At 37.8% G+C, this 27,326-nt stretch overlaps 2 protein-coding genes and 1 long non-coding RNA gene across 5 annotated transcripts in view; 1 reads left to right on the forward strand and 2 right to left on the reverse strand.

Annotated features, from left to right (window-relative positions):
* LOC132401938 (cytochrome P450 2J2-like) overlaps nt 1-6,932 on the reverse strand; it is a 119,570-nt gene extending 112,638 nt beyond the window's left edge. For both annotated transcript variants that reach the window (XR_009514756.1, XM_059984307.1), the window contains exons 1-3: nt 6,543-6,932; nt 4,765-4,927; nt 163-312 (exon numbers count right to left, since the gene is read on the reverse strand). Coding sequence is in view for 1 of the 2 variants with exons in the window: in XM_059984307.1 (XP_059840290.1) it covers nt 163-312; nt 4,765-4,927; nt 6,543-6,746 (517 nt within the window). In the remaining variant the exon portion in view is untranslated. The remainder of the gene's footprint in view (nt 1-162; nt 313-4,764; nt 4,928-6,542) is intronic.
* Nucleotides 6,225-19,836, forward strand: LOC132401939 (uncharacterized). The gene is made up of 3 exons (XR_009514757.1): nt 6,225-6,317; nt 14,271-14,320; nt 19,734-19,836. It is a non-coding gene; the product is annotated as an uncharacterized LOC132401939 (long non-coding RNA).
* Nucleotides 19,487-27,326, reverse strand: part of hook1 (hook microtubule-tethering protein 1) — a 79,022-nt gene continuing 71,182 nt past the window's right edge. For both annotated transcript variants that reach the window (XM_059984304.1, XM_059984305.1), the window contains exons 20-22: nt 22,818-22,919; nt 21,184-21,252; nt 19,487-20,721 (exon numbers count right to left, since the gene is read on the reverse strand). In XM_059984304.1, coding sequence (XP_059840287.1) covers nt 20,575-20,721; nt 21,184-21,252; nt 22,818-22,919 — 318 coding nt within the window. In that variant the 3' untranslated portion in view covers nt 19,487-20,574. The remainder of the gene's footprint in view (nt 20,722-21,183; nt 21,253-22,817; nt 22,920-27,326) is intronic.

Below are 27,326 nucleotides of genomic sequence, written 5' to 3' on the forward strand. Positions count from 1 at the left end.
AGAGCCTACGGGTCTAGAGGAATGAAACGTTCAAATGGCAACACATATCTTCTAGAAATTGCTGTCTGTTTTTACCACTGGTATCAACAAATAATTTTGCATCATTACACAAAATCCATTCCAATGGCATTATATCTAAAACAATAAGTAGAATAAACTTACCCTTCTCTCTTTTGAACACATCTTGAAGATCTTTAATTTTCTCAAGAATTTGTGCTTCCAAAGATTTCTGTCCAACACCAAATCTTCTTAAAGTCATTTGTGCAAACTTGCGTTGCTCTTTCCATACATTTCCATTTGAGAACTGTATACCTGTGCAGTGAAATACGGGTGGCATTTGTAATCACCCTTTCTGGTAATTCTAATATTGAATTAAAAAGCACTCTCTTCTATGATTCATCATACATCTTAAAACAAATGATTTATGAGTGGCCTATGTAGCCTGGATGGAGAAATAAGAGAATTCCTTTTAAAGAAATTGATATGAATAGTAAACCTTCCCAACAACCTAATGGGTAAAGATACCTTATAGAAGGAAAAGAAAACCTTAACTCTGAGTGGAGCCATCGGGATGACGTCATGTCGGCAGGTTTTCATGTTTTTACGAGGCTAAGTTGCTAGCTCGATGCTCAAACCAGCACGGATAGAAAGCGTACAAGGGAGCTGGCTGGATTCGGACTCGGGAGCCTCAGCTCCGAAGTCTGATGCTGATGCCACTGCACCACCAGCTGGTGTAAGGATATCTTATATTTGATTATAAATAACCCAGCTGAGTGCTGTGTTTTCTTGGCTCTGTTCTGAGTTTGCTGATGAAAACTAATTGTTGACTTCAAAACTCATTCATTGTTAAGCTCACATCTGGGATCAGCACAAATAGTGTCTGCCACCATTGTAACCAAACTTCTGTATTCGACATTGTCTTTAGGACACAAAAAATAATGCCAAAAATTATCCCAACAGATTTTATATCTTACCCATTGGCACATGCCATGCTCTACCATCACCATTGATATAATTCAGAGAGGATTCCTTAGGCAAACATAAGTGTTCACTAAAATGGTTATCAAACCAATGAAAAAGGGCCAAATATGAAGTTGCTAATCAAGCCAAGACCACATGGTATTACAGGAAAGGTAGAACCATGGACATAAGATTGGCTGACTGGCAGAAGACAAAGAGTGGGAATAAAGGAAGCCTTTTCAGGTTGACTTCCAATGACTAACAGTGTTCCACAGGAGTAGGTGTTGGGTCCATTACTTTGCATGCATATGGTTTGGATGATATGCCAATGATTTGGATGATGGAATTCATAGCTTTATTGCAAAGTTTGCAGATGATACAAACATTGGGGGGGGGGGGGTGGGATTAAGTAGTGTTGAGGAAACAGAGAGGCTACAGAAGGGCTTGGACAGATTAGAAGAATGGGCAAAGAAGAGGCAGATGGAATACAATGTTGGGAAGTTTATGTCGTGTACTTTGGTGGAAGAACTAAATGGATAGACTGTTTTTTTTTTAAATGGAGAGAAAATACAAAAATCTGAGGTGCAAAAGGACTTTGGAGCCCTTGTGCAGGATTCCCAAAGGTTAAGTTGCAAGTTGAGTTTGTGGTGAGGAAGGTAAATGTGAAGTTAGAACTCATTTCAAGAGGAAGCATAGAATATAAAAGCAAGGATGTAATATTGAGGCTTAAAATACACTGGTGAGGACCCACTTGGATCCATTTTGGGCCCTTTATCTTTAAACTGGAGGGGGTTAACGAAAATGATTCCAGGATTGAATGGCTTGTTATACGAAGAGCATTTGATGGCTCAGGGGCTGTATTGATTAGAATTCAGAAGAATGAGGGGTACCCTCATTGAAACCTATCAAATCGTGAATGGTCTTGATAGACCAGATGTAGAGAGGATGTTCCTGTGGTGGGAGAGTCTAAGACCAGAGGACACAGCCTCAGAATAAAGTGGTGTCTTTTTAGAATGGAGATGAGGAAGAATTTTTTTAACCAGAGAGTGATGAATCTGTGAAATCCCTGAAGGTTAAAATGCAGATAGAATCAACAGTAAGGAAGGCAAGTGAAATGTTAGCATTCATTTCAAGAGGACTAGAATATAAGGACCAAAGTGTAACACTGAGGCTCTATGACACATTGATCAGACCACACTTGGAGTATTTTGAGCAGTTTTAGACCCCATATCTAAGAAAGGATATGTTGGCATTGGAGAGAACCCAGAGGAGGTTGATGAAATGAAATGAAGGGCTATGGTATGAGGGACATTTAATGGTTCTGGACCTGTACTCACTGGAGTTTAGAAAATGAAAAGGGAATCTCATTGAGTATTCAAAGGCCTAGATAGAGTGGACGTGGCAGGGATGTTTCCAGTTTTGGAAGAGAGGGAAGAACAGAAGGACTTGTCTTTTGAACAGAGATGAGAAGTAATTTCTTCAGCAAGATAGTCTTGCATTTATGGAATTCATTGCCACAGATGGCGGTGAAGTTCATATCATTGGGTATATTGAAGAGGAGGTTGATAGATATGTAGTTAGTAAGGACATCACAGGTTATGGGGAGAAGGCAAGAGAATGGGATTGAGAAGGAACAATAAATCATTCATGATTGAATGGTGGAGCAGACTTGATTAACCGAATTCTGCTCCTATGTTTTATAAAGAAATATGATCTGATGGGATAAACTTGTTTGTTTTGGAGACGAGCGAGGTTGATTCAGTTGACATTGTAAAGACTTGACAATGCATTTATTGTTAAGAACAATGACTAATTTTAGAATTACACTGACTGATATGTTTAGATTATGTAGGAATACAGGTCATATAGAGATCATATACTCCAAGAGTGAAAAGTGAGCCAGCTAGCTCACTGGACTTCTCCTCAGACCAGAATTACAATTTGTGCTAATGGCCTCTCAGAATCTACAGGCCAGCTGCCATGAAGCTGGAACTCCTGAGGAGCAGAAAGATTAGTGGGTGAAGGTTTTCCCAGAATGCTAGTGCATATATTTCCATTCACTCCATTGGTGACAACAGCACAAAAAGCAAAAGAACATGAAACATAGAAGATGGAAGTTCAATCTTAACACCCGTGTTTCAATTCAAAATGATAAAAAAATATGAATTAAAACTAGAAGGCCACCCTGCCTCTCGTCCACTCTGATATTTAATAAGATCAATGCTGTGCTGATTAAAACTTCAATATGGTATTCTCCTCTACTCCATTACTTATCCGGCGTCTGTTCATTCAAAAATCCTGCTTTCACTCTGCTTTGAGGAAAAGATGTCTAAACACTCATGACTCTAATAGAGAAAACTTTACCCGTCTTAAATGGGTGAACATCTTATTTCTGAACAATGAGCTCTTGTTCGAGAACCAGTGTCTCTTTCCTGCACTGAACTCTTACTTTTTGATTGCCTTTGCCTGCAAAGATCTATTAATCTTTTTCTTGAATATACTCAGTAACTTTGCTTCTACTGCTTCTTGGGTAGATTCACAATCCTGTGATGGAAGAAATTTCTTATCTCCAATTTGCTGTTCAACTTCATAACATATTAAAATATTATGAAAAAACAATGGATTTTATGAGGACTGTTGAAAATTGCTTCAACAATCTTCACTTGCTGAATGAGTTCTGAAAAGCATAAGGGATTATCTGCATAACCGAGCATGGAGAACGAATATATAGCACACTCATTTCCACTTCATGTGGAATAATTCCACTCACTGTAAGTAAAAAAACAAAAAAAATGGGAAATATGCAATATTTGTGGAAAGAAAAATGGCATTAACATTTTAGTTTGTAGACCTAAACAACAGAATTAAGAAATACTACAAGTTGAACATGTTTTGAGTTGCAGAGGAGGAGAAAGAGCAGAGTGAACGAACAGATAAGTGCAAGAGAGATTGTTCATTGTTTATTCCCTCAGTTTCCACCTTTATCTCAGGTAATCCTTTCCTTGTCTCCATCACTCCTGTTTATGTGTGACTCAAACATGTTCAACTTCCATCATTTCTGAGTTCTGATAACGGGTCTTCAACATGACTCATCACCATCTTTTCTCTCTGCACAGATGCTGTCTAGCATGCGGTACAGTTCCAACATTGTCCATTCTTATGTCAGATTTCAAGCATTTGTTGTTTTTAGCATTTCTGAATTATTCCACTTTCTTGTTTATATCAAAAGATAATGTTTGCCATTGAAACCTTCGGTATCTGCTTTTAGATTCACACACAAGCATTCTTTTCACTCTCCCACATCGCCAAAGAGACCAATTAATTTATATGCAATATGTGTTCCTTCAAAATTGCAAGTATTCTGTTGACATCTTTGTGAAAGAGACTTAAGAATCAACTTAAGTTCTATTTCATCCCTTCGTTTCTTCTGAGACAGTCTTGATATTTGACCACAGTACTTTGTGAGTTTCAATAAAATAGAAATTGAATCTTGTAGTACAATGTCAAAAACTGAGAGAAACAACTCTGATGCCTAAAACAAGTCAAAGCAGCCTAACATTATTTGAAACTCAGTACTACTCTTGGAACACATATTTTCCTGTCTCTAAAGGTTTCATTGTTGTGTTAAAAATATGCACACTGAAGAAATGGAATACTTCCCAAGTATAAAGATTTTCATTTTATTTTTTTGGTGAAAATCCTGCCTACATCATTCTGTAACAGATAACATACTTCATAAATTAGAAATTCCTACAATTATCCAGTTCTGAACAAATAAATAATACAATTAAACAAATTACTTACCATGTCCCTTGACAAGATCATCAAAAAGTGGAAATGCTGCTGCTCCTGCAAAAACATCCGTCTGGTGAACCACAGCCTCTTTAAAAGCATTTAAACCATTTATGACAACAAGGTAAGAATATCCAATCCTCAGGCTAAAAATATCTCCATATTTCTCTGCAAACTGTAAAAGATATACTATTAATATTTGACTTGTTATGTCAGATACAAAATTTTGGGGACACTTGCATGTCTCAAATGAAAATAATTCTGAACATTATTTAGTAAGATGTGTAATTTTAAACCAATCTTTTAGCACTTGAAAACACCAGGCCTGGATTTTAGTCAGCAAGTTATTAATGAGTTAATCTACTATTGAAAATCGAAACATCTTGACCTTCCTCTGCTATTACTACTGTTCTTCAATCCTCAAATTAATGATACGATACAAAGTTCTAATTGCTCAACAGCTAAACTCAAACATGAAACAAAATAAAAAAGACCTACATAGATTAAAAATAATTGCTGTATTTTTGTAGTGAGGTACCCAATAATCTGCACTTTCTACACTTGTGAATTACCATATACAGTAAATGGTAAATATATGTGCCACAAAGCAAAATGGTATATTCTTGGAAATAACACATGCAAAACGCTGGAGGAACTCAACAGGCTAGGCAGCACCTATGGAAAAGAGTACAGACAATGTTTTCGATCTTAAAGTTACAGACCCTCTCCACCTCTAATCCTCCAATGATTACTGGCTCATGGACCTTTGGTTTCCTTCTGCTGAATTCTACAATCAGTTCCTTGGACTTGTTGACATTGAGTGAGAGGTTGTTGCTATTACACCACTCAGCCAAGTTTTCAATCGCCCTCCTGTATATTGGTCATCATCCCCCTTGATACAGCCTACAACAGTGGTGTTTTCAGCGAACTTCCATGGCGTACTTAACCACACAGTCATAGGTGTAACTTGAATAGAGCAAGGGTTGGGGGTGCGGTTTAGTACACATCCCTGCAGTCCTCCTGTACAGATAGAGATTTTGTTGTGAAGAAGTTTTTGCTAATCTGAATTGACTGGGGTCAACAAATGAGGAAATCCAGGATCCAATTGCATAAGGAGCTATTGGGGCCCAGGCCTTAGAGATTACTGATTAGTTCTGAGAGGATGATGGAGTCACTGTTTTGGATCTAGACCCTTCAGCAGGAGTGGAGAATAAAAAAAGATAAGGAGTAGATTTAAAAGGTGGGGGAAAGGGACAGAGAAACACAACGTGATAAGTGAAGTTGGGAGTTGGAGGGATGAAGTAAAGAGCTGGGAAGTTGATTGATGAAAGACATACAGGGCTGGAGAGAGGGTAATCTAATAAGGAGAGGACAGAAGGCCATGGAAGAAAGAAAAGTGGGGAGGAGCAACAGAGCATCAGAGGGAGGCAATGGGCAGGCAAGGAGACAAGGTGAGAGAGGGAAAAGGGAATGGCGAACAGGGAATGAGGATGGGGAATGGTGAAGGCGGGAGGCACGTTACTGGAAATTTTGTTAATTTGAGAAATTGAGGTTCATGCCATCAGGTAAGTTACGTGTTTCACAAAATAAAATGGTATAGTCTTGACAGGTGTTGACAGATTTATACAGTTGTTACCATTTTTTTATTGCAATTATCTTATAACTATGAAATATTTTTGGAAACTGAAACAGATCTATTATCACTGACATTTAATGTGAAATTTGCTGTTTTATGGCAGCAGTACAAGCAGTTACTTTTCTGAACAGATTTCCTCGATGGTGTGCGTTACCTTGCAAAACTGGAGATGAGGTTGCTTTAGGTCCAGCTGAAGCATATTACCGAAAAATGGCAGTCCAAAGGGACCAGGTGGAAAATTCTTGGGAACACGAGTATGGAGAACATCAAACACAATCAAAAAAACAAATAAAAACACTGCAAGGGTCCACACCTCTTTTGACAACACATTTAAAAAGGAAAGATTCTGAACTTCCATTCTCGGCTAGCACTGTTGTACGGTCTCTCCAACAGATTAAAAAGCTGTTTAGAAAAACAGCCAAACTCAGATTACCCAATTTACAAGATCACTCAGTTATTAACCTTTTCAGATCATGCAGAAAGCAAAAGAGATTCAACAGCCTATGTGAACTCCAAGTCTGTAAAAGTTGTGATGAGATCCAGGCTTAAACCAGAAGTGCTTTCACAGGTAATTAATTGTACTTTCCAGTCGGTTGCCATAAATCAAAATGAGGCTAAACTTGTTTTCCTTTGACACTGTCCAATCAGCATTCTTGATTTGACTTGGCAAAAACTAATGCCAAGAAAAATGGAATGCTGCTGAAGCTCTGCCAAGTTAAAAGGTTTACATAATTATCAAGATATAACATGTCATTAAAGTAGTAATGCAAGGCACCCACCATTAATTAATTGGATATTTTCAAAGTTTATTGAACTGAATTGACCTTATTTCTTACATTCTTCACATACATGAAGAGTAAAGATCTTTAAGTTACATCGCTATCGCAATGTGCAATTTGTAATAAATAGTATGTACAGCAGGACAGTCAACAGAGCATAGAAATACAATTGTATCAGTGTTAATCAGTCTGATGGCCTTGTGGAAGAAGCTGTCATGCTTTTATGCTGTGGTACCGTTTCCCGGATGGTAGCAGCTGGAATAGTTTGTGGTTGGAGTGACTGGGGTCCCCAGGCCCTGTTTACACTCCTGTCTCAGTAACTATCCTAAATAGTGGGAAGTTCACATCTACAGATGTGCTGGGCTGTCCGCACCACTCTCTGCTGAGTGCTGCGATTGAGGGAATTACAGTTCCCCTACCAGGCAGTGATGAAGCCAGTCAGGATGCTCTCAACTGTGCTCCTGTAGAAAGACCTTAGGATTTGGTGGCTCATGCCAAACTTCTTTAATTGTCTGAGGTGAAAGAGGAGCTGTTGTGCTTTTTTCACCACACGGCTGGTACGTACAGACCACGTGAGATCCTCGGTGATGTGTATGCCAAGGAACTTAAAGCCGTTCACCCTCTCAACCCCAGATCCATTGATTTCAATAGGGTCTCCATTGCTCTTGCAGTCCACAACCAGGTCCTTTTTTTTATGACATTGAGGGAGAGGTTGTTCTCTTGACACCACTGCGTTGGGGTGATGATTTCTTCGCTGTAGGCTGCCTTTTATTCTTTGACATTAGGCAAATCAATGTCAGCAAATTTAATTAGCAGATTGGAGCTGTGGGTAGTGACACAGTCATGGATATAGAGTAAAGGAGGGGGCTTAGGACACAACCCTGAGGGACACCGGTGTTGAGGGTCAGAGGGGCAGAGGTGAGAGACCCCACTCTTACCACCTGCCAGAGATCTGACAGGAAGTCCAGGATCAGCTGCACAAGGCAGGGTGAAGGCCGAGGTCTTGTCAAGCCTGGAGGCAATTATGGTGTTGAATGCTGAACTGTTGTCCAAGAACAGCATTCTCACATAAGCATCCTTCCTCTCCAGATGTGCAAGGACAGTGTGTAGAGCTGTGGCTACTGGGTCATCTGTCGACTAGTTGTGTCATTTAGGAGAATTGTAGGTGGTCCAGCATGGCTGGTAGCATATTGCAGATGTAATCCTTGACCAGCCTCTCAAAGCATTTGTTTATTGTTGAGGTGAATGCGACAGGACACCAGTTGTTCAGACAAAGTAAAAATTAATGTTCCAAGTAAAATTTATTTCCAGAGTACATACATGTCATCACATTCAACCCTGTGATTCCTTTTCCTGTGGGCATTCTTTGAAAATCTATGGAACTGGAACTGGAACTGGAAACCGTAAACATCAGGAACTGTTAACTGTAAACAAACTGCAAATGTAGATATAAATATATAGCAATAAATAACAAGCATGAAATAACAATAATACAGAGTCCTTAAATGAGTGTAGCTATCCCCTTTAGTTCAAGAGCCTGATGCTTGGGGGTAGTAACTGTTCTTGAACCTGGTGGTGCAAGTTCTGAGACACCTGTACCTTCTACCTGATGGCAGCACCGAGAAAAGAGCATGGCCTGTGTGGTGAGGATCTTTGATGATGAATGCTGCTTTTCTACAGCAACCTTTCACATGGGTATGCTCAATAGTCAGGAGGGTTTTACCTGGGGTGTACTGGGCTGAATCCACTTCCTCGTGTGGGATTTTCTGCTCACAAGGGATTGGTGTTCCCGTACCAGGCTGTAATACAGCCAGTCAGCACACTTTCCATCACAAATCTAAAAGAAGTTTGCCAAGGTTTTTGATGACATGCCAAAACTCAGCAGACTCCTGAGGAATTAGAGGTGCTGTCATGCTTTCTTCACAACAATATTTATATGATTGGCCCAGGACAGGTCTTCTGAAATAGTGACACCCAGGAACTTAAAAGTTACTGACCCTCTCCAACTCTAATCGTCTGATAATTACTGGATCATGGACCTCCGGTTTCCCTCTGCTGAATTCTACGATCAGTTCCTTGGACTTACTGACATTGAGTGAGAGGTTGTTGTTATTACACTGCTCAGCCAAGTTTCCAATTGCCCTCCTGTATATTGATCATCATCCCCCTTGATACAGCCTACAACAGTGGTGCCGTCAGCAAACTTGTATATGGCGTACTTAACCACACAGTCATAGGTGATAGGTGTAACTTGAATGGAGCAAGGGTGTGTGGGTGGGGGGGGGGGGGATTAGTACACATCCCTGCAGTGCTCCTGTACAGATGGAGATTATGTGGAGAAGTTGTTTTTGCTAATCTGAATTGACTGGGGTTTACAAATGCGGAAATCCAGGATCCAATTGCACAAGGGGGTATTGAGGCCCAAGCCTTGGAGTTTACTGATTAGTTTTGAGAGGATGATGGTATAAAATGCCAAGCTGTAATCGATAAATAGCATCCTGATATATGCATTTTTGCTGTCCAGATGTTCCAGGGTTGTGTAAAGAGGCAATGAGATAGCATCTACAATAGACCTATTGCTTCAGATATTTTTAATATTTGTGATACCTATTATTTTAAAATGGAAATTAACTTTATTGAAATTACTTTTGCTGAAGTTATTACTCAAATTCATTCAAGATTTGCTGCTTCATAACTGGATTATTTTTAAATTCATGTTTCATTGCCCTGGGATACCACCTGCAAAAAATATTCGCGAACAGTTCCAGTCACTACAGTAAGACTGATAATCGAGTTCCAAGGTTGAGTACAAACAGACCATTTTCTGGCTATGAACCAAATTTATTGATTATCTGAAATTACTCTTGAGAAGGTGCTGGTGAGCTGCTTCCTGGTAAGTATCACACACACAAAATGCTGGAGGACTTCAGCAGGCCAGGCAGCATCTATGGAAAAGGATAAATTGTCGATGTTTCAGTCCGAGACCCCTCCTCAACCCAAAATGTTGATTGTTTACTCCTTTCCATAGATGCTGCCTGGCCTGCCAAGTTCCTCCGGCATATTGTGTGTATTGCTTTGGATTTTCAGCAACTTCAGATTTTCTCATTTTCCTAGTAAACATGCTGTTGGTGACCATGTTTTGTCCCAGCAATGAAACAAGACAAGTGATGATTTTCCAAATCTCAACAGTGTATAATTTGGAAGGAAATCTGCAGGTGGAGTTGTTCTCATACACTTGCTGACCGAGCTCTCAATTTGAGAGATACTACCAAAGAGGCCTAGGTGTGTAATTATAGCATTTTTGATGGTATAGGAATATAGAAACCTGACAGCACATGCCTTTCGACCCACAATGCCGTGCCTTAGTCTCCATGGTGAAAAAAGAATACTTTGTCCAATGATTCATTTGCAGAGAAGTTGAGAAATATACTTAGAAAACTTAGGGGCAGCTGGAAGCCACAGCCCAAATATGTACTCAGCAATGCCTTTGGACATTTTGATATAGAAACATAGAAAACCTACAGCACAATACAGGTCCTTCGGCCCACAGTGCAGTGCCGAACATGTACTTACTTCAGAAATTATCTAGGGTTACCCATAACCCTCTATTTTTCTAAGCTCCATGTACCTATCCAGGCATCTCTTAAAAGACCCTATTGTATCTGCCTACACCACTGTCACCAGCAGCCCATTCCACGTACTCACCACTCTCTACCTCACCCCTGACATCTCCTCTGTACCTACTTCCAAGCTAAAACTGTGCCTTCTCGTGTTAGCCATTTCAGTGCTGGGAAAAAGCTTCTGACTATACACATGATCAATACCTCTCATCATCTTATACAGCTCTATCAGGTCAACTCTCATCCTCCATCACTCAAAAGAGAAATGGCCAAGTTCACTCAACCTATTCTCATAAGGCATGCCCCCCAATCTAGGCAACATCCTTGTAAATCTCCTCTGCACCCTTTCTATAGTATCTCACAACCAATTTTAGCTGCCTCGATGTAATTATGCATTTCATTATCTGTTTGGATCAAATGCAAAATAAAAGCTTTTAACCTCATCTCAATGTACAATAATCAACTCATGCCAATGTCCAACTCAACTCCTACTCAAGTCTGGCTGATTCTTTTACTGCATGATGTTCCACATCTCCCATAGAGACCTGTCCAGTTCACCTTCAGTCCACTCCCAGCTGACTCTGATTTGCTTAGAGGGTGAAGTGAAGCATGATTACTCCTTTCATTCCAAACACTTTTGTGTTACTACGTGCATACATCACAAAGAATTTCAGTTTGCAGTGTGCAATGCGGGTGGGTCACCTTGGAGCAGAAGGGACATGAGTAAGGTGCTTCCATGCACACGGCTGGGCTGGACTGTCGAACACAGCTGAGAATAAAATAAGCTGGTGTTTTTACCCATGCTAAGTTTGTTTTCTTTAGGAACAAGTATATCAGCTTCCCTGACTGGTTTGGTCATTTGTGTTCACCATGTATCTATTATTCAAGAAACTTGAGCCTTAGGAACTGTGTTGCCTTTATGGCAGTTATTTAGTTTAGAATATTTTCACTTAGTAATTCGTTTGCTAGCATTTTCTAGTTAAAGTTAGGATTGTTTAAAGTAAATTCGTTGTCTGTGATATATCGTGGCATGTGATGACGTCACATCCGGTTTTGTCGCGTCCTGTGGGAAAATACCGGTTTGGAGAAATGGGAAGGAGGGGGCCACACGTGTGCGAATCCAGCACAAGAAAGGTTGTCTTTCTACACACTAGAAACATAGTTGAAGCAACGCCGTAAGTCATGAGATAATCAATATGTTGAATTAAAATGTTAACGCCAATTCTGTTAAAAGTAACGACGGTCGATAAGGTTTATGTTTTCGTTAGTTAAAGAGTTGCGGATAGTTTGTGTTGAAGTGTATTTAAAGCAGTCAATGGCGTAGGTAGATTCTGACTGTATGCTGCACTTTAATGTAATGTAGTAGTTGTAGTTTTACTTTTGCAAGTATTTACGATGTAGTATCAAGAAGGAAACAAATGCTGTACAAATCTTGTATTGTTTTATCAACAGTTTTCACAATACGTTAATGAGGAAGAGTGAACAGTAAATGTTTAATCTTACTGCAACCCTGTTTTCATTAATTACGGTTTATCTCGGTGTTTAGTTCGGCGTTCCATTACACCCGAGCAAGAACACTACAGGAACTGTTTGTTAAACAAAGGTTAACTTTGAGGCAAGCAGCCTCATTTCCATTTGGCTGTATCCATGTAAGGTTGAATAATAACTAAATTGAATTTGATTTGATTTAAAAGATGGACCTGCCTGTTGACAACTTAATTGTTACCTTCCCCATTTCCATCAATTATTTTCTTGAAAACGAAAATAGGACACATTAGATCATCAAATAGATCCACCCATGTTAGTCACCTTTTATAACATGTTGCTTGTAATACTTAGTGCAATGTCACAAACTATATGCATGTTTCTGGATGAACCACCCAGATCTGTAACCAAGCTATATTATAGACTCAGAAACTTAGTTCTTTCTTTTTCCAATATTTTTGTTAAATTTCATATATACAAATACAGAGTTCATAAGGATACTTATTATAAATCAAGATAAGATAGCACAAAATGCATACAATCACAGTATCCCATAGTGATGATCAATCAAATAAAAAAAACTGAGTGATGAAATACACTAGCACAGTTAATTATATTATTTTTAAAAATCTACACCATCTACCAAGCCAAAGCTGGTTGGGGAGAAAAAAATAAGAGAAAAAGAAAAGAGTACTTTACCATACAGTGTTTTATAATAATGGCCTAGATCTATATTTTAATAACAATTCAAAGAGTTTTAAAATAGTTCAGAAAAGGTCCCCATGACATTTGAAAATCTTGGTTAGAACCAGAAATCAAAAAACAAATCTTCTCTAGATTTAAACATGACATAACATCACGTAACCATTGAGCATGTGTGTGTGGGGGGGGGGGGGGAGCATCCTCCTTCCATTTAAGCAAGATTGCCCTCCTAGCCATAAGAGAAATAAAAGTCAGTACCCACGAATGAGAAGGCTCCAAAATTATAACTCTTTCCTCAACAATACCAAGTAAGGCAGTTAAAGGATTGGGCTTAAAACTAACTTCAAAAAGTACAGAAAAAGTTTGGAATGTATCTTACCAATATTTTTCAAGGCTCGAACATGACCAAAACATATGAATTAATGAAGCCTCTCCATTATTGCATCTGTCACAGTAAGGAGATATATCTGCAATATAGCGAGAGAGCTTGTCTTTAGACATATGAGCCCTATTTATTACTTTAAATTGTAGGAGGGAATGACAAGCACATAATGATGAAGAATTAACCATTTTGAAAATAACCCTCCAGGTCTTATCAGATAAAGAAGTCTTTAAATACTTTTCTCAATCTTTTTAAATTTTATCTAAAGGAGCCATTCTCAATCCCAACAACAGACCATAAATATAAGATATTGAGCCATTTTCAAAAGATTTCAAATTAAAAATTACATCTATTAAATTCTTATTTGGGTTTCTAGGAAATATATGTAGTTTAAATATTAAAATATCTCTAATCTGTAGATATCAAAAAAGTGGGTATTTGATAGGTTATATTTCACTGAGAACTGCTCAAAAGAATAGAGATTCCCTCCAACAAATAGATCCTGAAATCGCTTAATGCCTAATCTATCCTATTCTCTAAAAACAGATCAGTCGTAGATGGTTTTAAAATAATTAGAAAATGATAGGACTGGAAAGAGAAAATCTCAATAAACCGAAATGTTTTCTATACTGTAGCCAGATCCTCAAAGTGTGTTTAACTGTCAGTTAATTTATTTACAGATAAAGGAGGAGAGAATCCATGAAGAGAAATAATAGAAAATTTCGTAACAGAATTGGTTTCCAAATATACCCATATAGGACAATCCTCACAATTAATATAACCAGAATGTAAAATTTTGTATGTTAATTGCCCAATAATAAAACCTAAAGTTGGGTAAAGCAAGGCAACCATTCTTTTGGCTTTTTTGAAGGTAGGCTTTATTTAATCAAGGTTTTCTGTTCTTCCATATGTAGGAAGAAAGAATCGAATCTGGAGAATCAAAAAAAGACAGGAATAAAAACAGGTATGGCTTGAAAGGGGTATATAAATTTAGGTAAGATATTCATTTTAATAGAATTAATTCGACCAATCAATGATAAAAAGAGATGCGAGAAATTAGAAAGTGTCTTTTTCACATAATTCATTAAGGTTAAAAATTTTCTTTGAATAGATCTTTGTAATTCTTAGTTATTGTTACACCCAAATTGTTTTCTTACAATTTTAAAAGGAAGGTTAATATCGGTTAGTATCAAATTATTTAAAGGAAACAATTCACTCTTATGTAAATTCAATTTATATCCTGAAAACTGACTAAAATTAGTCAATAAACAAAACAGAGCATACAGAAGTTGTAACATTAGATATAAAAAGCAATAGGTCATCAGCATAAAGTACCTTTCCTTAAGATACCAGTGATATCTTTAGACTCTCGAAAGGCAATTGCTAAAGGTTCTAGCACCAAATTAAAAAGCAAAGGACTCAACGGACATTCTTGTCTGGTTCAACGTTGGAGTTTAATTGTTCTGGAAATCTGAAAATTAGTAAGGACCCGAGCAGAGGGAGATAAATAAAGTAATTTGATCCAATGAATAAAATTCGGCACAAAATTAAATTTTTCTAATGTTTTAAAGAGGTAATTCCATTCAACTCGATCAAAAGCCTCCTCTGCATCCAGAGAAATCACACGCTCTGATAGTTCCTTGGATAGAAAATGCATAACATTGAACAGTCGCCATATATTAAAATGGGAAGATCGATTTTTAATATATCCTGTCTGACCATCAGATATTATAGAAGGTATAATATTTTCACATCTATGGGCTAGAACTTTAGATCTTAGTATCAACATTGAGTAAAGAGATTGGTCCATATGAAGAGCATTCAGTGGGATTTTGATCCTTTTTAAGAATAAGCAAAATTGAAGCTTCTTAAAAAGACTGTGGCAACCTACCAACCTTGAAGGACTCAGTAAGGGTACAACATAAATAAGATATAAGCAATGAGGAAAAAGCCTTATAAAATTCTTCAGAGAATCTGTCGGGCCCTGGAGATTTCCCAGAATGCAATGAACTTATAGCCTCACTGATTTCCTCCTGAGAAATAGGTTGCTCCAACTGCTTTCGATTATCAACCAAAAGTCCAGGAATATTTAATTGATCTAAAAAATTGTTCATTGTAGTATTATCTTTAATAAAATAGGAACTATGCAATTTAGAATAAAATTCTCTAAAAGGGTCATTTATTTTAAAATGGTCAGTTGTCGTATCACCATTGGTTTTGCAAATTTCTTTAATTTGTCGTTTAGCTATAAAGATCTTCAATTAATTAGCCAATAGTTTACTTTTTTTTCCTCCATGTACATAGAATTGGCTTCTATCTTTTAAAATTTGGCTTTCAATTGGGTATGTTGCAAGAAGATCATATTTAGTTTTAATTTCAATACGTCTTTTATATAGTTCAGGCTCTGGTGCCAAAGCATATTTCTGATCTAACTGTTTTAATTGATTAACTAAATCAGTTCTCTCTTTATTAGCTTATTCTTAATATATGCAATATAGGAGGTCATTTGTCCTCTGATATTTGCCTTAAAAGCATCCCAAATGATTAGAGCAGAAGTCTCTTCCAACGCATCTTCTTCTTCTTCAAAAAAAGAGTAATTTCATTCTTCAAAAATCTTAGAGTGTCCTTATCAGATAATAGAGTTGAATTAAAATGCCAGGATCTGTTCATATGAGTGAAACCAGGAAGATTTAAAAATAGAAATACAGGAGAGTGGTCGGATACAGCTATATATTCAATGGATCAAACTAATGGAATCATTTGACTATCAATAAAAAAAAATAATCAATCCTAGTATAGGAAAGATGGACATGAGAGAAGAATGAATACTCCCATTCTGCTGGATGAAGAAAACACCAGATATCAACAATATCACATTTTGTTAGAAAGGATTGAATAAATAAAGCTAATTTATTAGGTGTGGCTAATTTAAGAGAAGAACGATCTAATACTGGATCTAGACAACAATTAAAATCTCCTCCCATCACTAAAGAATAAAAGCTCAAATCTGGCAAGAATGAAATGAAACGCTCAAAAAACCTGGGTCATCCACATTGGGGGGGGGGGGGTGTACACATTAGCAAATACAATTATACAATTAATTTATTCTCCAGTTTCCCTGACACTATGACAAATCACCCACTAGGGTCAGAGACAACTTTATGTTGAACAAAAGAAATTGTATTATCTATAAAAATCGAGACCCCTCGAGATTTTGCTCTGAATAAAGAATGAAATTGTAAATCCCTCCACCAGTTAAAAAGGCATGCATTATCACAACTACATACATGCATTTCTTGGAGAAAAATAATGGGAGGCCTTCACTTTTTGATATAAGCAAAGATCTTACTCTGTTTCACAGGATGATTTAACCCTTTCACATTAAAACTAAGTAAATTAATATTTTGCTTCATTTTAAATTGTAATTAACAGAAGAGTTAAAAGATCCAAGCATAAATTATTAGATCCAAAAGACAGACCATAAAATAAGGCACTCAAGCAGAAAATCTGGATGGTAGTCCAACTCAGCTTCCAGAAAACAAAGAGAAAAAGAAACCCCACCCCCTCCCCCTCCCAAAGCCAAAAAAGCCAGCACACTAACCCTAAAGACAACCCTCCCCAAGGAATCCTGCTGGCAAAACTCCCAAACTTTGAAGGTTCTTTTTTTCCCTAACCAGACAAAAAAAGAAAAAATGTATATCAAAAATCCAAAACGTAAGAGGATTCATTTTAACAATTTCAAAAGAAAAATATATACAATCCCTCACAGAAAAGAATAGTTAAAAAATGTTTAAAAATTGATATATAAATGGTCAAAACATGTTTATTAAAACCTTATTCTGTCCAACATTTAAAAGATAATTGCTCTTGTAAGAGATATAACTCAATTAATCTTCTGCTTCCAGAAACTTCAGTGCATATTCAACCGATCCCAGTCATTTCCGCTCGCCGTTTTTCAAAACGATTCTAAGATGTGCGGGGAAACAGAGAGGGCTTAAACCTTTTCTTATAAAGCAGCAACATGACCTCTTTATACTTAACACGTTCAGCCATAACCTCCGGTGCATAATTTTCCACGAATCTAATCATGTTCCCGTCAAAATCAATCATTCCGGCTCGACGGATATGTCAGATTAAAAGCTCCTTAGTGTGAAATTCAGGAAAGCATAAACTGACTGACCTGGGATGCTCTCCTGCCTTTGGTTTCGGGAACAGTGATTGATGGGTGTGGTCCAATTTAGGTACGGACGGCAATAAATCAGGGAATAGCTGCTTCAAAAAGCTTGCAAAGAACTCCATGGGGTGGTCACTTTCAATTGATTCATAAGACCCAGAATACATAGGTTGTTCCTTCTGCTTCTGCTTTCCAGGTTGGTAATCTTCTTTGTTAATTTGTCATTAGATAATGATAGTTTTTTGCAGATCTTACTCATGTCGTCTAAGTCCGCTTCCCGTAATGACAAAGCTTCTTTATTCTCTTTAATTCGCTTTTCATGTTTGTTTAAAGTTTGTTGAATAACATCCAACTTGACATTAAGATGTTGAAATTCCTCAGAGAGTTCTGTTCTTTGCTTTTTAAGGAAATCTCCAAATGATTCCAAAGTAGTTGGAGAGTCCTCCTTTTCTTTTGCAGTGGCTTTCGTCTTTCTCAAAGACATATTAGAGCAATATTAAGATTTATAATAAGGTTTCAAAGTGATAGGTAAGGTAGGAGCAATTTTAAAAAGATGTTACCCCATCAGCTGCCAGCAGGAATCTCTAGAAACTGAGTTCTGGATTCAGGGAAATGGTACATGCATGATATCTATAATAATGCAAAAGCAAGTATTTGGACAGCCCTGGGCTGATTCAGGATAGTCAGCATGGCTTGGTGCATGGCAGATCATGTTTAATGAACTTGTAGAGTTTATTGAGGAGGTTACCAAGAAAGTAGATGAAGGAAAGGCTGTGGATGTTGTCTGCATTTGACAAGGTCCCACATGGGAGGTTAGTTCAGAGGGTTCAGACACTAGGTATCCATGGAGAGATTATAAACTGGATTTGAAATTGGCTGTGTGGGAGAAGACAAAGAGTGATAGTGGATGATTGCTTCTCAGACTGGAGGCCTGTGACTAGTGGTATGCCTCAGGGATCTGTGCTGGTACTATTGTTGTTTATATCAATGATCTAGGTGATAATGTGGTAAATTGGATCAGCAAGTTTGCTGATAACACTAAGATTGGAGGCATTGTGGACAGCGAGGAAGGCTTTCAAAGCTTGCAGAGGGATCTGGACCAACTGGAAAAATGGGCCAGAAAACGGCAGATGGAATTTAATGCAGACAAGAGTGAGATGTTGCATTTTGGAAGGACAAATCAGTGTAGGACATACTCAGTAAATGGTAGGGCACTGAGGAATGCGGAGGAACAAAGGGATCTGGGAGTTCAGATACATAATTCCTGAAAGTGGTGTCACAGGTAGACAGGGTTGTAAAGAAGGCTTTTGGCATTCTGGCATTCATAAATCAAAGTATTGAGTATAGGAGTTGGGATGTTATGGTGAGGTTGTATAAGACATTGGTGAGGACAAATTTGGCATATTGTATGCAGTTCTGGTCACCTAACTATAGGAAGGATATCAGTAAGGTTGAAAGAGTGCAGAGAAGATTTACTAAGATGTTGCTGAGTCTTCAGGAGTTTAGTTACAGGGAAAGATTGAACAGGTTAGGACTTTATTCCTTGGAGTGTAGAAGAATCAGAGAAGATTTGATAGAGGTTTACAGAATTATGAGGGGTATAGACAGATTAGATGCGAATAGGCTCTTTCCACTTAGATTAGAGGAGAGATAAATATTTGAGGACATGGCTTTAGGGTGAAAGGGGAAAGGTTTAGCAGGAACTTCTTCACTCAGAGAGTGGTGGGAGTGTAGAATGAGATGCCATCTGACATGGTAAATGCGGGCTGACTCTTAAGTTTTAAGAATAAATTGGATAGATACATGGATGGGAGAGGTCTGGAGGGCTATGGACTATGTGCAGGTCAATGGGACTAATGGAATAAAGTTTTGGCACAGACTAGAAGGGCCAAATGGCCTGTTTTCTGTGCTGTAGAGTTCTGTGGTTCTAAGTCAAGAACTGTCGTAGAATGTTGCTCAAATCAAACAAAAATGTATATAATTTTTGTAAGTACATGCAATGTCATTATTATCAATTTATACTCGTATTTTGCCCCAGTATAAACTAAATATTTCAAAATGACCATCTAGTGGCAATTGAATAATAAAACAACCACCACATAATTTTGGCTGCAGACACAATTAAGTTTGAAATGAGTAATTTAAAATTTCATTACATGCAAATATAGAAAGCATCCATATTGTCTATTGTTTTCTCTTAAAGTACCAGAGATTGAAGAATAATTAAGTACTCCAAGTCCAGTTCAGAGAAAAAAGAATCAAATTTTTCAATCCAAAATTGTAAGCAACCAATATGAACAAATTTCACAGGTAAGTAAATAAGTTTAAATAATATATTCCTTATTTGCTTGAGATCTATGCAATCTGTTCATCAATTAACACCCCAAATATATCAAAAATTTCAAAAACTATTCAGTTGTATTGATATAAATACAAACACAAATATTGAGCAATCTCTTAATTGCAGTCTACTCAGATTAATGGAATAATCAACTTCGATAAAGACTCAACAATAATAATCAGTCAAGATAAAATTGTTATTTTCTGAAGTAAAAATTAAAATATGAAACTAATAAAACCTCAGGCATTTTAAATATGTTACTATAGAAATAAGATTTAGAATTTATAATTAAGCTTCATATGGTCTTATTAAGTGCAATTCTCTCAATAAAAAATTAAATCTTTTATTTACATGTGAAAATTTGTTATAAAGAACAGATGAATTTTGAACATATGATTACATTCTCACCTATTTTAAAATATTATATATACGAATTTTACATATACATTTTAATCTTAATACGAAGAAATCCTAAGAATATGCTTTTTCTGCCCCATCTTTTGCCCTTATCATTTTGTGCTACTATATTCAAAAAGAAAAGCAATTCTTTACGTTAAAGGTAATCATTTCCATTAGAAAGGAAACCTATTTTTTGAAGGAGAAGAATTATTAAACACTGATGTATATCATAAGTTTGCTTTCTACTTTTGAGCTACTTTAATGTAGACCCATTCTGTACATATTCAATAGATTCCAAGTTGTTCTATTTGGGAGGTGCTGCAGCCACAGCAACTGTGAGAGTTTTCTGCGAACTGGTGACCTGTCGTTGTTGTGCTAAGAAGGACCGCTTCTTACTTGAACCGAGGTCTTCAAGTCGAGCTTCAATTGCCATCTTCTGAAATGCCAAACTCTGAAAGTAGTGCACAATTATTTGTTTTATATTATAATATGGGTAAGCTTTAAAAACCAAGAGATTAGACTTTCATCACATGAGATTTATAAATGAATGAGGGACTTTATGAATTCAGAGAATCAAAACACAGGAATTGACCAGAGAAAGTAGAATGTTCAAAAGTAGTTTTTACACTAATAGTAGAGGAGCCATTACCAAAGTTCACAGATAGTTAATGATTGGCTAAGGATCAAAAAGCAAACCAAGATAAATAATTATTACATGCATTGAGATGCTTTAAAATAAACATGAGTTTGAATTTGAAATTTATTGCTTAAGGACAGAAGCAATTTCAGTTTTCAAGAGGGAGTTAGATTTAAACCTAAAGAAAAATCATAAGGGCTTTCACGACAGAGTAAGAAATGCACAGATTCTTTGATAAGGTGCCATGTGGTATGTCACCTTTAGTTAATGATTTACCTTATTGTACCACGCTGTTACTAACAGCTTCTCCTCATGCTCACGAAGTTTTGCTTGCTCACAATCATGCTAGTATAAACACAGAAAGAGAAAACACTCAAGTCTTCTTTTAAAGATAGTATATTTCCAATGTATAAATAACGTATTTCTAAGTCGGAGCTCTGAAGATGGAAATGTACAGTTATTTTCTACACCTTATGCATTTTAAATCTATTTTGATGGAAGAATACTGCATTTACTGTGACATTAAATAGTAAAATCAGTAAAGGCAATAATAAGTATCTCAGATTGTTCCATAATTTAAATTGCTCGATGGGAATATTGCACCCAAGTCTTGCTGAATTTCTTTGCTACCCTGAAACATAAAAAATGGCATAAAATAAGAGTAAACTCAGTTAAAAATGAGTGTGCTATTGTCCTCTGTAATGTTGCTCTTGCTGATGCTTCTCCCGTTGTCTAGTAGTGTTCAAAGTACATTGGCATTCAAATATATCTTGAACACCATTGGACAACACCATCTCCCAGACTGGTTTGGAGCACTTACACAGGAACAAGACTTGACAAAGAATGTGAAACCTCTCTTCAAAGTTTGTGAAGATTCACCATGAAGTGTAAACTTTTGACAAGCTTCTATTGAAGTGTGTTGGAAAGCATATTGACTGGCTGCATCACAACCAGGTATAAAAACACCAATGGCCTTGAATGGAAAATCATAAGAAATGTAGTGGATACTGCCCAGTCCGTCACGGGTAAAGTCCTTCCCACCATTGAATAGATCTACAAGAAACATTGTCGCAGGAAAGCAGGATTCATCATCAGGGACTCCACCACCTACGTCATGTTCTCTTCATTATTCTGCCATCAGGAAGATGGTACGGGAGCCTCAGGACTCACACCATCAGGTTCAGAAATGGTTACTTCCCCAACCATCAGGCTCTTGAATCGAAGGGAATAACTTCACTCAACTTTACTTACTCCATCACTAAACTGCTCCAACAAACTATAGACTCATTTTACTATTATTTTTTTTCTTTTTGCTTCTTTTGTATTTCCATAGTTTGTTGTCTTTTGAAAACTCATTGTCCACCCTGTTTTGTGCAGTTTTTCCATGACCTTTGTTATGGTTATTGGATATATCATGTATGCTCACATGAAAACAAATCTCAGAGTTGCAGATAGTGACATAAATGTACTTAGAACTTTAATGAAAATCTAACTGAGGCTGATTCCTTAAACCTGTTCTCACTTTGAGTTAATTAGACTCCTGTCAAAAAATTAGATATTAGGTTGAAAATCTTGGTTAGCAGTAATTATTGGGTGGTATCTTGTTTAAAACAGGTACAACTATTTCAACAATGCAATCGATTGCAACAGCATGCAATATAATATGCTAAAATAATTGATTTCTAACTGACTCCATACCAACAGCACATCACACTCTGTGAAAAGTAGATTAGCACAGAACAACTTCAGTATCAGGTTTAATATCACTAATATATGTCATGAAATGTGTTGTTCTTGCGGATTTCCATGTTTAACCATATGTATGTATACTTCAGAAACTGCCCACATATTCCTCCTCTGTTGACAGCCTCCTTCTTATTCTTATCCCAAAATTACAAACATCATCATACCTGCAGCATTTGTATTTTTTTGTCCCTCTCAATGATCTGGGTTTTGAGTGCCTGGATTTCTGTAGTCACGGGGTTCTGTTTTGGGTCCAGAGCTTTAATTACCTATTTATGGAATATAAACAGATGTAATAATTTTATCCTCTATAAAAACTTATGAAACATACCATCATTTCACTAGTGTGTGGGGAGAGTGGGAAGGGCTTTCATTGAGGTTTCTCAACTTGTTATTCACTACAGGCAACTTCTGTCATAGTCATGGCATCACAGAAGCTCTTGGTAAATTAAGAAATTAGACTGAAAATTTGGTCATCTATGACGTCTGGTACGAACTTAATTAACAGGGTCCATTTGGTCCTTTGAGTTAGTTTTGCTTTCAATAAGAACATGGTTGACCAAAAACTCCACCTTCTTTTACTAGTCCTATCCCATAGCATCTTAATACCTGTCCTGAATGTATTTAATAACTTAGCATTCACAGTTCCCTGTTTCACAGATCAATATAAATCTCAGTTAATGGTGTAAAATATTTTCATTTTTGCTTAACTAATATCAACAAGAATCAACTGATTAACTTTGTCCCAAATTTATATTTAAAAAAATGAAGTGACAATGTAGCATTTTCTGTTGTGTATTGTTGGCAGACAAGGCTCTCAGCCCCCAGAGGCAGCTCAGGAAATTGCTCCAGCACAATCTGCATACTCTAAATACAAATATTCAAGAAAGTAAAGCACTGTAACAGATATCTACTCTTTTTATAAAGTAGAATATATTCATCCCAAAATATCACTATTGCTTCTAATGTTCTTCATCCTTCAAGTTAAAGGTCATTCCAGACTTTATTCAGACTTGCTCTGTTCTTATCCATGGGCCAGCAATAAAACTAATTCCTGGAATTGTCCATGCCAAGGGCATACAGTTAGGGAATACTAATTCATTTTAGTCATGGCAATAGAAGCCTGTACCACCGTCAATTCATTTATGGTGCCCACCTGCTGCTAAAGATGAGGAGTCCGGATGCTTAACCCAGTTGGATGAGTGACAGGCAGCAATCATAATAAGTCTCCATGGTGTAAAAACAATACTTTGTCCAATGATTCATTTGCAGAGAAGTTGAGAAATATACTTAGAAAATTTAGGGGCAGCTGGAGGCCACAGCCCAAATATGTACTCAGCAATGCCTTTGGACATTTTGATATAGAAACATAGAAAACCTACAGCACAATACAGGTCCTTCGGCCCACAATGCTGTGCTGAACATGTACTTACTGCAGAAATTACCTTCAGGTTACCCATAGCCCTCTATTTTTCTAAACTCCATGCACCTATCCAGGAGTCTCTTACAAGACCCTATTCTATCTGCCTCCACCATCGTTGCCAGCAGCCCATTATACGTACTCACCACTCTCTGCGTAAAATACTTAACCCTAACACCTTCTCTGTACCTGCTTCGAAGTACCTCAAAACCATGCCCTCTTGCACTAGTAATTTCAGCCCTGGAAAAACGCCTCTGACTATCCACATAATCAATGCCTCTCATCATCTTATACACTTCCATCAAGTCACCTCTCAACCTTCATCGCTCAAAGGAGAAAAGGCTGAGTTCACTCATCCCATTCTCATAAGGCATGCTCCCTAATCCAGGCAACATCCTTGTAAATCTCCTCTGCACTCTTTCTATGGTTTCCACATCCTTCCTGTAGTGAGGTGACTAGAATCGAGCACAGTACTCCAAGTGGGGTCTGACTAGGGTCCTATATAGCTGTAACATTACCTCTTGACTCTTGAACTCAATCCCATGATTGATTAACATCAATGCACCATATGCTTTCTTAACCACAGAGTCAACCTGTGCAGCCACTTTGAGTGTCCTATGGACTCAGACCCCAAGATCCCCCGATCCTCCACACTGCCAATAATCTTGCCATTAATATTATATTCTGCCATCATATTTGACCAACCAAAATGAACCACCTCACACTTATCTGGGTTGAAATCCATCTGCCATTTCTCAGCCCAGTTATGCATCCTATCAATGTCCCGCCCTCCACACTATTCACAACACACTCAATCTGTGTCATCATTCCTCATCCAAGTCATTTATATAAATCATGAAGAGTCGGGGGTTCCAGAACAGATCCCTGAGTCACACCACTGGTGACCGATCTCCATGCAGCACATGACACATCTACAACCACTCTTTGCCTGCTGTGGGCAAGTCAGTTCTGGATACACAAAGCAAGGTCCCCTTGGATCCCATGTCTCCTTACTTTCTCAATAAGCCTTGCTTGGGCTACCTTGTCAAATGCCATACTGAAATCCATATACCCTACATCTACTACTCCACCTTCAATGTGTTTAATCACATCCTCGAAAAATTCAATCAGGCTCATAAGGCACAACCTGTCTTTGACAAAGCAATGCTGACTATTCCTAATCATATTATGCCTCTCCAAATGCTCATAAATCCTGCCTCTCAGGATCTTTTCCATCAACTTACCGACCACTGAAGTAAGACTATCTGGTCTACAATTTCCTGGGCTATTTCTACCCCCTCTCTTGAATAAGGGAACAACATCTGCAACCCTCCAATCCTCCGGAACCTCTCCCATCCCTATTGGTGAAGCGAAGATCATTGCCAGAGGTTAAGCAATCTCCCCCCTTACCTCCCACAGTAGCCTGGGGTATATCTCATCCGGTCCCGGAGACTTAGCCAACTTGATGCTTTCCAGCACATCCTGTTTCTTAATGTCTATATGCTCAAGCTTTCCAGTCTGCTGCAAGTCATCCCTACAATTACCAAGATCCTTTTGCATAGTGAATACTGAAGTTCTTCCGCTATCTCCCCCAGTTCCATACACACTTTTCCACTGTCAGACATGATTAGTCCTAATTCTCGTGTCTTATCCTCTTGCTCTTCACATATCTGGACAATGCCTTTGAGCTTTCCCTAATCCTGCTCCCTAAGGACTTCTCATGGCCATTTCCAGCTGTCCTAATTTCATTCTTAAGCTCCTTCTGGCTGGCCTTATAATTTTCTAGATCTCTATCATTACCTAGTTTTTTTGAACATTTTGTTAGCTTTTCTTTTCTTCTTGACTAGATTCTCAACAGCCCTTGTACACCATGGTTCCAGTACCCTAGCATCCTTTCCCTATCTCATTGGAACGCAGAATGCCACGTAAATATCCCTTGAACATTTGCCACATCTCTGCGGTACATTTCCCTGAGAACTTCTGTTCCCAGTTTATGCTTCCAAGTTCCTGCCTATGAGCTTCATATTTCCCCTTACTCCAATTAAACACTCTCTTAACTTGTCTGCTCCTATCCCTCTCCAATGCAATGGTAAAGGAGATAGAATAGTGATCACCATCTCCAAAATGTTCTCCCTCTGAGAGACACCTGACCAGGTTCATTTCCCAATGCTAGATCAAGTACAGATTCTTCTCTTGCAGGTTTATCTACATAGTCAGGAAACCTTCCTGAACACACCTAACAAACTCCACCCCATCAAAACTCTTTGCTCTAGGGAGATGCCAGTCAATATTAAGTAAATTAAAATCTCCCATCACAACAACTCTGTTATTATTACTCCTTTACAGAATCTATCTCCCTATCTTCTCCTCAATGTCTCTGTTACTATTGGGTGGTCTATTAAAAAAAAGCACCCAGTAGAGTTATTGCCCCCTCCTGTTTGTAACGTCCACCCACAGAGACTCAGTAGACAATCCCTCATGACTTCCTCCTTTTCTGCAGCCATGACACTATCTCTGATCAGCAGTGCCTCACCCCCACACCTTTTGCCTCCCTCCTTGTCCGATCTGAAACATCTAAAGCCTGGCACTCTAAGTAGCCAAACCAGCCAAGTCTCTGTAATGGCCGCAACATCATACCTCCAAGTACTGACCCACGCTCTAAGCTCATCTGCTTTGTTCATGATACTCATTGCATTAGAATAGATACTCTCAAACCAGTCTAAGCGTATCCCTTCTCTGTCATCTGCCTATCCTCTCTCTCACATTGTCTACAAGCTTTCTCGATTTGTAAGCCAACCACCCCTTCCTCCATCTCTTCAGTTTGGCTCCCACATATCCTGGGCATGTTCAGCATAAATATTTAGCAAAGGGTCACAACTCATGGTCCTCCTGGCATAAGAGTTGAAGCACAAACTACCAGAGTTATTTTAACCCACTATTATTAAAAAAGTAACTGACTCTACGGAGTTAATTTTATGATTGTCTTGTATATATTCTATTTAATCTTATCTCCCACAACTGAAGTTGAGGACAACAGTCCCATCAGATAAGTAACTCTTTTTGAAAGCTGTATTCTTCACAAAATCTTAACATGCTTTATGTTCAATGTCAAATACTAAAGTTATATGGAGTTGAGATTTTGGATGGTTTTAATGAAGCATGGTTGATGGACTAGACGATCTGGAATGTTTTAATTATAATCAACAAAAAAGAGTGCATTTTCCCCAACATCAGGCAGCAAGTGAGAGGAAAAAGT

The sequence above is a fragment of the Hypanus sabinus genome, chromosome 11 (genome assembly GCF_030144855.1).
Source record: "Hypanus sabinus isolate sHypSab1 chromosome 11, sHypSab1.hap1, whole genome shotgun sequence".
Classification (NCBI taxonomy): Eukaryota; Metazoa; Chordata; class Chondrichthyes; order Myliobatiformes; family Dasyatidae; genus Hypanus; species Hypanus sabinus.